This window comes from Protopterus annectens, chromosome 7.part0 (genome assembly GCF_019279795.1).
Source record: "Protopterus annectens isolate FY-2018-M chromosome 7.part0, PAN1.0, whole genome shotgun sequence".
In the NCBI taxonomy this organism is placed as follows: domain Eukaryota; kingdom Metazoa; phylum Chordata; order Ceratodontiformes; family Protopteridae; genus Protopterus; species Protopterus annectens.
In genome coordinates, this window is record NC_056739.1 from 233,889,083 (window position 1) to 233,899,803 (window position 10,721).

Below are 10,721 nucleotides of genomic sequence, written 5' to 3' on the forward strand. Positions count from 1 at the left end.
TCACTGTGAGCAGCCTGTCAGGGGCTAGGATTCGCCACATAACACAAGTACTCAGGTCACTCCAAGGCAAGTACAAATATGACTCAGTCATTGTCCATGCTGGTGTGAATGACCTGAGACGTACCTCCCTGGACTACATGAAAAGAGACATAAAGGAGCTCTCTGAGCATGTAGCCCAGACTGGTATGACCCTGACCTTGAGTAGCATCTTACCCTCACCAAGAATGATGCCACAATATGAAGACAAGATGATCAATTTCAACAATTGGCTTAAGTACTGGTGTCATTCAAAGGGGATCCAATGCCTGTCAGCCTGGGATGATATGCTCGACAAGCCATGATGCTTCACTAGGGACAGCTTGCACCTGTCACCCCTGGGCTTTCGGATATTGGCAAAGGCTCTTGCTACCCCCATAGTGCCTTTTTTAGGCAAGGCTCAAAAGACAAACCCACCTCCATAGGTATCACAAGGGATAAGAAACTAAGAGTAATGCTACTCAACGCCAGAAGTCTAAACCTCAAGATGCACGCACTCAAAACTCTCCTTAGCATGGAGAACATCGATATCTGTGCAGTAACAGAAACCTGGTTCAGGGCTCCCGAGAGCACCCCAGCACTACCAGGTTATACCTCATACCATGCTTTTCGGCCCCAAAACTTGGACCGAACCACAAAAGGAAGGGGGAGTATCGATATTCATCAAAGATACCCACACCTCCAGGTTGGTGGCAAAGCACGAAGCATCAGAGACTATCCATGTGCAACTAACAGTGGGTAAAACTGCCTTCCAGTTTATAGCCTGCTACAGACCACCCTCCCAAACCCAGGAACCCCACTCGGCCTTCCTGAGAACACTGGAAAATATGAAGGTCTCTCCAAACACCATTATATTGGGCGACTTCAATTACCCAAACATAGACTGGGAGCATTACTCTAGCTCCAACACCCTAGCCCAAAGGTTCCTAGAATTTATAAACTCATATGCTATGGAACAACTTGTTACCACTCCCACAAGAGGGGAAAACATACTGGACTTGATCATCACCAACATGGGGACTCTATGCTCCAGACCAGAAGTGTATCCCTCACTGGTAAGATCAAACCATAAACTAATCTCACTGGATATTCACATCCCGACCCTACCCCCTGCCCAGAAAACCACAGTGAAAAACTTCTCTAAAGCAAATTTCACACTCCTCAAAACTGAGGTGGAATCCTTCAAAGCCCCCGGGCCTGTGGAAAATACGGCCCAGACCGTAGAATCCTTTATAAACGCATTCTATGAACACCTTCAGGAATGCAGGGATCATGCGATCCCAAGCAAAACCAAGAACCAATCCTCCAAAGGCAGACATCCTGTCTGGTGGACCCCAGCCATAAACAAACTATACAATGGAAGGAGGAAGCTACTAAATGATAGAGCAAAATCCCAAAAAGGGAAGGCATCACTGATCAGTATTAGCAAAAAAACTACGGGCACACATAAAATTGTCTAAGGCCAGCTTCGAGAGAAAAATTGCACAGGACAGTAAGGATAATCACAAGGCTTTCTTTAGTTATGTTAGGAACCTGGGTGGTAATTCCCAGATATGCTCAGAATTAGTCCAAAATTACAAAAAATACACCGAACCCACAGACATTGCCAAAATCCTAGCTGACAGGTTCAGCACAATTTTCTCCCCCCCTCCCCACCAAAAGGGCAAATATCTATCTCAGCAGAGTGCTGCCCCCCTGACATCTCAGATGCTCAGGTAAGAGCCACCCTCTCCAAAGCAAAAAACACAGCATCAATGGGACCAGACGGTGTCCCGGGCTGCGTCCTACATGAACTCCAAGAAGAGCTAAACCCAAGCATAAAACTACTGTTCAATCTCAGGATATGTGCCCAAAGAGTGGTGTACAGCAACAGTGGTCCCTCTCCATAAAGGTGGTGCCTCAACGGATGCTGGAAACTATTGCCCCATAAGCCTGACTAGCTTTGTCTGCAAAGCTATGGAAAGGATCATCATGGACCTCATAAATAAGGATATTGGGGACCTACAAACACTGGATCCTACCCAGTTCGGTTTTGTTAAGGGCAGATCCTGCCTCTTAAACCTGGTTGATTTCTTTGAAACAGTCACCAAGGCCATTGACGAGGGGATGGTGGTCCACACAGCCTACCTGGACCTCGCAAAAGTCTTCGATAAAATATCCCACTCAGGCATTATAGATAAGCTCACCAGCTTAAATATAAACCCCTATGTCACTAGATGAATTGCAAACTGGTTCAAGGACAGAACCCACATGGTTAGAATTGCTGGAGCCATGTCAGACTCCAAACCAGTTACAAGTGGTGTCCCACAAGGCTCAGTCCTGGGACCTCTCTTGTTCGGTATATATTTCTCGCAGGTACAGGCCAACACGGAAGGACTGTAGCTGACCAAGTTCGCAGATGACTGCAAACTGGGCTCCATAATCGACTCTCCAGCCGACACAAGCATCCTCCAAAAGGGCCTCATAGAAATAGACAACTGGTGCCAGAGCCATGGCCTCAAGCTAAATGCCAAAAAGTGTATAGTCATCCCCTTTGGCAAAAACAAAGTGCCCACAAATTACCACATAGGTGGTAATCCATTAAGTACAGAAGAAGTAATTAGGGACCTGGGGACCCAAGTTGATAGCAATCTCTCATTTGACAACCACGTGGCCAAAGTGGTTAGAAAAACATTTTATATAGCCCACCTAATCATGAAGGGATTCACATCTAGATCAGGGACGCCATCGTGCCTCTTTACTCATCCCTCATCAGGCCCATAATTGAGTACAATGCCCTTTTGGGATGTACCTTACCAGACACCTGCAGCAACTGGAAAGACCCCAAAAGTACCTCACCAAGAGGATCAAAGGGCTCAAACAGATGCCATATGCTGCCCGATTAAAGAAACTCCAGCTCTACTCAGTGGCATACCACCTGTTCAGAGGCAATCTGTGCCTGACGATAAAGCCATGTCCAACCCGGAATTAATGGACATGCTGCACCTCAGAAAATCCAAATCCCATCGAGCTACGTGCTCGAGAGACTTGAACCTCAGCACTGAAATAAATAGGACATGCTGGAGGGACAGATTCATAACCCAGAGGCTCCCTTCACTCTGGAATAAAATCCCAATCCAGGATAGGCAGAGTCCTCATTGACTCTCTTCAAGAGGAATCTTGATGAGTGGATGGGAGATCATAGGTTTACCCCTGGTATCACTTCTGTGTCACTGTTAGACAGAGGCACAGTATACTAACCTCAAAAAGGGCATAGCAAAATAAATTTAAAATGGGTGGCGAAAGCCAAACACATTCTGGCTAGGCTTATAAATGCCCTAGGGCAGATAGCCTGGTATGAACCTATATAGATATATATATATATATATATATATACACACACACACATATATATATATATATATATATATATATATGTGTGTGTGTGTGTGTGTGTGTGTGTGTGTGTATGTATGTATATATATATATATATATATATATATATATATATATGTATATTTATTTATATATATATTATACTATGTGAATATATATGTAATCGAACATCTAGTACTTACTTAAGTATGTTGTTGTTATTGTTTGTCTTTCAGCTTTTCCCGGTAAGGGGTCACCACAGCAGAACTCCGGTCTGCTAATGATTGGCAGTAGATTTTTACGAAACACCGAGGTTTCAGCTCAACGCTCAACCTTCAACGAAGGCATACCCATTTACACACACATGTCTTTCGAATGCTACCCAACCATGGGGAGGACATGCAGACTCCACACAGAAGGCACTCCCAAGCCCAGCCGAGAATCGAACGGGAGAACCTCTTGCTGTGAGGTAACAACTAGTACTTACTTAACTATAGACATGAAATATTAAAAAAAAAAGTCTTACATTTTAGTAAAAGCTACTAAGATCCATTTTCTTTAACTTGAGAATACTCTTAATTGGGTATGTTTGACTGAGTCTGGGCTTTCAGTAAGCTTTAAGTCAAATTTGCCTTTTGTGCTTTTTTTTTCTTTTGCTTTGCATTCAGATTGCCTTTTAATAGGCATGAAAAAAAATTTTCTCATCATTCCTGCAGACTTGAGCATGTTAAGATAGCTAGTTGTTGAAGTCCGTAAGCCTGATGTCTGAACTGTGTTTGGTCATGCTTATTTTGAGAGGGTTAATTGATTTTCCAATGTAGAACATTTTGTGCAGCTCCCCTGGTATATCACAAAGTTAGAATTGCAGATTTGGCTGCCATTATATGTTATCCCCCACTCCCCGCCTGAGCTTACCCACAACCCGTGGCTGTTCCCAAACTTGACTCACTGACAATGGAGATGGACACACTGCTTCTCCATCATTGGACTTGCTAGCATTTGTCACTTTTTTCAGTGGTAGACAGGAAAGGAGGAAGAACTGAGTAACATTCCACTGGAGACTGGGGAAAGTAAATAAGATGTTTAGTGCAGACCTGAATGTAAAAATTAAGTACTACATTTTTCACTATGTTTTTTTTTTTAATTATAATATATTTTTTAATATGTTTATGGGTCTGCATTCACAGATGACTCCCACAAGATCTGTTGTCCAAGGAGGTGGATGGGCCAAATCCATTAATGAGTCCACAGATGAGTCTTTGTTATACTCCACACTTTGTTAGGTATTAACTGAATGTTTTTCCAACTTTTCAATATCAAATTACTAATGTGGAACTTTATGTTGAGTACCCGCAGTGGTGCAGCAGTTAGCATTGCTGCCTCACAGCAAGAGGCTCTCTGGTTCGATCCTTGGCTTGGGTGCCTTCTGTGCAGAGTCTGCATGTCCTCCCTGTGGTCACGTGGGTTTCCTCTGGGTGCTCCAGTTTCCTCCCACATCCCAAAGACATGCTGTAGGTGGATTCGATACTCTAAATTGGCCCTAGGCTAGAGTGCCTGCATGCATATGCCTTCCATGGAAGTTTGAGCGCTGGGCTGGCAAGTCAACACCATAAAACTCCACTGCCAATCATGAGTGGACAGATGATCTGCTGTGGCAACCCCTAACAGGGAAAAGCTGAAGGAAGAAGAAGAATGTGGAACTCATTGTTCAGTCCTCCCCACCACAAATCACTGCTGGTACAATTTCTGCTTTCATGCCATGTGACAGTGGACATGCTCTTTTCCATGTAATCATTGGTGTTGCAGCTGTGCATTAGTGCATTTCAGTAGCAGGGCTGTTGGGAACTATAAAAACAGCAATATTTTGTTGAAACATTTGACCATTCAGATATTGAAAATCAAGGAAACATAAAAACAACCTTCAGACATAGCTATAGGGTCAGAACATCTCAGGGAGAGGAATCCACCAAAAGTTCCTGCCTTGTGTATGCCTTGTAAGATTCCTCTTCTAGAACATGAACAGGATTGCAGACACTTTTTCAAATCACAGCTGAAGATAGCATGCATTCATTGCCCATTACTCACTTCTCAGATAAGTAAGACTACAAATATCATAGTGAACTGTGGGTGGTATGAGGTCTGCCAACTCGAATGAAATAGTGAAATAAGAGTGAGATTGCACCTCACAGAATGAGTGTTCCATGATAGTCAGTTGCTTCAAAGTGAGGACAATAAAATAAGTGAGGGGAACAAAGCCTCCCCAGTCGGTGGTGCAGGAGTACATAGAGCTTGTCCCCCAACAAAAAAAAAATTGCTACACTTGCTCATTAAGTGTGCACATTATAAGAATACATGAATTGAACCTGTAATTTATGAGCTCTTGTGACCAAGCTACTGTGTATGAAGCTCAGTTTGATTGATTAGACAAACTACATCCATTTTAGCAGCTAAATCAGCAGATTGATCAGATTCCTTGAGATGCAGGATACTGTGTCCAAGCTTGCCTGAAAAAATGGTGTTTTATGGCAAACCTGTTAGACTATACTCTTTGCAAATGCCTCACCTCTCAACTCATACAAAGGTTATGTCTAGAGACACTGATACTTTTGCAAGTGTGATACGCAGCATACAACACATATATCATATTATTTAACTGTTCATCAGATGACATATATAAAGAATTAGATTGCATTCTATCCCTTCCCCATGACTGTTGCCATGGTTATGCATTTCTTGAATGTGATATGTATTTGTGCCAGAGTACATTTTCAAAAGGATTTGTTATAAATGGGGCATTAAAATACAAAACTAACACATTTGAACTATAACTAGTGACACGGATTATAGCTTTACAGTTCATATGACGCGTACTGCTGAACACAGTATGTTAATGTGTCCTATACTGATGTAGACATTGTTGTCAATGTATGACACTCACTGATGAACACAGTATGTTAATGTGTCCTATACTGATGCACACATTGTTGTTAATGTATGACAGCTACTGCTGAACACATAATGTTAAAGTGTCCTATATGGATGTACATATTGTTGTCAATATATGACACCCACTGCTGAACACAGAACGTTAATGTGTCCTATACTGATGTACACATTGTTGTCAATGTATGACACCCACTGCTGAACACAGTACGTTAATGTGTCCTATATTAATGCACACATCATTGTCAATATATGACACTTACTGCTGAACATAGAATGCCAATGTGTCCTATACGAATGTACAGATTGTTGTCAATGTATGACACACACTGCTGAACACAGTATGTTAATGTGTCCTATATGGATGTACACATCGTTGAAAATGTATGACACCTACTGCTGGACAGAGTACGTTAATGTGTCTTATACTGATGTACACATCTTTGTCAATGTATGACACCTACTGCTGGACACAGTACATTAATGTGTCCTATAAGGATGCAGATGTCATTGTCAAACTGATGTACACATCATTGTCAATGTATGACAACTGTTGCTGAACACAGTACGTTAATGTATCCTACAGTGATGTATACATTGTTGTTAATGTATGACACCCACTGCTGAACACAGAACATTAACATGTCCTATAATGATATACACATTGTTGTTAATGTATAACACCTACTGCTGAACACAGTATGTTAATGTGTCCTATATGGATGCACACATCATTGTCAATGTATGACAGCCTCTGCTGAACACAGTACATTAATGTGTCCTATACTAATGTACACATTATTGTCAATGTATGACACCCACTGCTGAACACAGTACATTAATGTGTCCTATACTGATGTACACATCATTGTCAATGTATGACACCTACTGCTGAACACAGTATGTTAATGTGTCCTATACTGATATACACATCATTGTCAATGAAAAAAAATTGTGTATACATCCACCTGTTTGTTTTTTAATTCTTTTAAGTGATGATGTGCATACTAACCCTGTCTCATGATTAGTATTAAGTCAGGCTTTACAGATCATGTCAAAAACAGATTGTCATTCAGCATGTACACTTTTTTTCTATCAGTCCATGTTTTCTTACCTCTCCCAAACACATGCTAACACAGTTTTTATGTGCACATTATTTACTGCAATCCATTCTGATTTCTAACTGATGTATCCCATGTTGTTTTTGTCATGTCTGTCATCTTTCATTTGTGTTCCTTGCTATCTAGTGTAACTGTCCTTTGTTTATTTCTGAACCTTCCTGGCTCAGCTTCTTTAACAATGGGGAATTACTCAGTGTTCCAATCCCTAGAAACATATTTCCAACATTCCCATGCATCATATCAGAAAACTTCCATGTGCCTTGTGGACTTTTTCCTTCTTATAGTGGAGTACTTACATGTACCTCCTTTATCACGGTCCTGTCTCCCATGGTTAAAGTAATCTTTGCACCTTGCAGTAATAGCCTCACACATTGTATATGGCAACAGGCAATCATTTTTTAATTTCCTATCCAGTCCTGTAGTCTTTACCTGTTATGTGACAATCTGGATATCCACATAAGTTGCATGTTTTCATAAATACCTAGAACTGTGCACAAATGTTGTGAACATCAGTGTACTTTATCATTACACTTCATTTTACTACTGAGTTTCTAAAGAATTATTTTTCCTTGACATCTACTATGTTCATTGTAAGCTGTAGATGTTTTTTATTTGCATTTTGTGCTTTTTATAATTAAAGTACTGCAATCTCTTCCTTATTTGTGATGCACTGTTTTGGAATCCATAACAGAACATAAGTAATACATTTATAAAGCAGTTAGTTCCATTGAGCAACCTACTCTCAAATATTTAAGTAGCATAACACACATACGTATTTTAAAAAGAGATAAAAAATATATTCCAGACAGAGTTGCATTTGAAATTCTTTTACTGGAAATATATAAAAACAAATGTAAACACGATCAAAAGCAAACATAAAACATGACAAGGATAAATAAAAGATTTACATGAATGCTTTTGTGACTTTGCTGTGCATGACTACTTCCAATATCCTAGCTTCTAACAGTTCAGCACTGAAAAGTGTGAAGCTAATTCTTTTGCATTCTCTTGCTGATAAGGAAACTATTGTGAATATACGGAGTGCACAGCTACATACTGTACTAGAATACTGAGCAGAATGGGTGATGTTCATCCCGAGTCATGTTTTTATTAGGTAATGCTCCAGACTAGTTAGCATTTTCGCCTCACAGAATGAGGTTCTCCAGTTCGATTCTCGGCTGGGATGCCTTCTGTGCGAAGTCTGTATGTCCTCCCTAATTTCAGGTGGGTTTCCTCTGGACCTCCAGTTTCTCAGCACATTCCAAAGACATGAAGTAGGTGGACTGCATATTCTAAATTGGCCCAGGTGTGGGTGTGTGTGTGTGTGTGTGTGTGTGTGTGTCTGTGTGTGTGTGTGTGTGTGTGTGTGTGAGTGCCAGGCTAGCAACTCTGTAAAACTCTAACCACTACTGCAATAAATACCACAAACAAGATGAGAGAAAGATAAAATGTCTTTGCAGTGTTCAGCTAACAGTATCAGAAACAAAATCACCTTGTCTTTGGTTCTGAGAAAGGGACACATGGGTACAGGGGATCTGGAGTTGATAGCAAGAGTACTGAGGATGTTATTGTAATACTTTTGCCTCTTAATGGATTGTCATATTTATCTGCCATCTACCATAACACGAGTTACAAAAGCATTTCACTGCTGGTTAATTGTGCTGAATATTCATTGAAAGGATAACACTTTTTAGTGGTATGGATGTTATTTATATCATTTACCATTTATCTATCAGCACGCACAGCCATTTAATCATTTAGAACCAATCTACTCTAGCTATACTCTAGAAAAATGAATCAGGAATGTGATCTTATCAGAATTACTGTATTTCTGGCATTTTTGGCCTTGGGGTTCTCCACACACTTCAACTTTGCTTACAGTCAGTGTATTCTCAGTGCCCTGTGACTATATACTAGTAGGGCTGCCACATTTCCAAATGCCCAAAGTGGGACATTTTTGTAGAAGTGTGACATTTTGCAGTATAAAACATACCATAGCCAATGCAAAGGACATAACTTCACTTCTTTGCCAAAATAAAAGCTTATTCGTTTAGTATTCAAGTTGCTTACACTATTTATTATAGCATTTAAATGTTTCAAATACAAAGTAACTGAGTTATGCAACTATTAAAGAAAACTTGGGAAATAGCTTTTGTCCTAAAATCTCAGGACAATTGCCATTTTTTCGTTTTTTCAGCAGGACACAGCTGTCCAAAAGAAGGACTGTCCCTCGCATAGATGGACACGTGCTAACCCTACATACTAGTGGAAATGCAGTACATATTAACAATCCCATGTTCATACTTTCTAAGCGAGGACGTTTCAGACTGAATTTCCTTACCTGGGGCTCTATCAACCATTCGTCACTTCTGCAACCACCAGCATTTCTTTCAAACACATAAGCAGAATACAGAGGAATGCGCAGATCTCGGTCATACATTGTAGCAAAATGATATCTGTTTTTGTAGCTCTGGCAAATTCTTGCTGAATGGTTAGGCACGATACCTGAAGGTTCCTTTCTTTTAAAGAAAAAGCCCGTACATTTACTAAAACTTGTGCCTCTCATCACCTCTCCTTTACCAGGATTAGGAAAGAGGGAACACGCCCAACACACTGTTAAAAGAAGACTAGCGAAGTGCATTTTCGAAAGAAGAGTTTAATAACTACCGTGCTTTTTACCTCAGTTTAAAAGATCTTGGCTGAAAGGGCGTTGCTACGTCACAGCTGACTTCACGATGCGGAGAAAGGGGCTGACAATGTGCGGCTTATTCAACCTTTCCAATGGTCCAGTTTGTTCTGTTCAACTTCCACACGAAAATGTAATTTGGTTAGGGTTGCCACCTTTTGAAATGCCCAAAGTGGGACATTTTTGGTACAAATGTCAGATTTTTCAGCCCAGAACATACCCACGGCCAGTACAAAGGACAGAACTTCACTTTTTTTGTCTAATAAAAGCTTATTCTTGTAGCATTTTTAGTTGCTTATTCTGTTTCTTATAATATGTAGGTGTTTCAGATACAGAATAACTGTTTATGTAACTATTACATAAAATATAGGAAATGATTTTGTCCTAAAATCTCAGGACATTTGCCATTCTTACAATTTTTTTGCAGGACACAACTGCCCAACGAGAGACTGTCACTCGCAAAGTGGGACAGGTGGTAAATAACCCTAAATGTTGTGCGTTATATTCATCGATCCCTGTCTTCTGAATAAAATATGAAGCAGAGCAACTCCCATGGCTTTATAGTCTCTCTAGCCAAGCAT

General features: G+C 40.6%; 1 protein-coding gene across 1 annotated transcript in view; it reads right to left on the minus strand.

Annotated features, from left to right (window-relative positions):
- The window catches only part of LOC122805803 (endonuclease domain-containing 1 protein-like), an 82,729-nt gene extending 72,620 nt beyond the window's left edge, over nucleotides 1–10,109 (minus strand). Inside the window, exon 1 of the mRNA XM_044076066.1 lies at nucleotides 9,796–10,109. Within this exon, the coding sequence (XP_043932001.1) occupies nucleotides 9,796–10,095 (300 nt within the window). The 5' untranslated portion in view covers nucleotides 10,096–10,109. The remainder of the gene's footprint in view (nucleotides 1–9,795) is intronic.
- Between the last annotated feature and the right edge of the window lie 612 nt (nucleotides 10,110–10,721).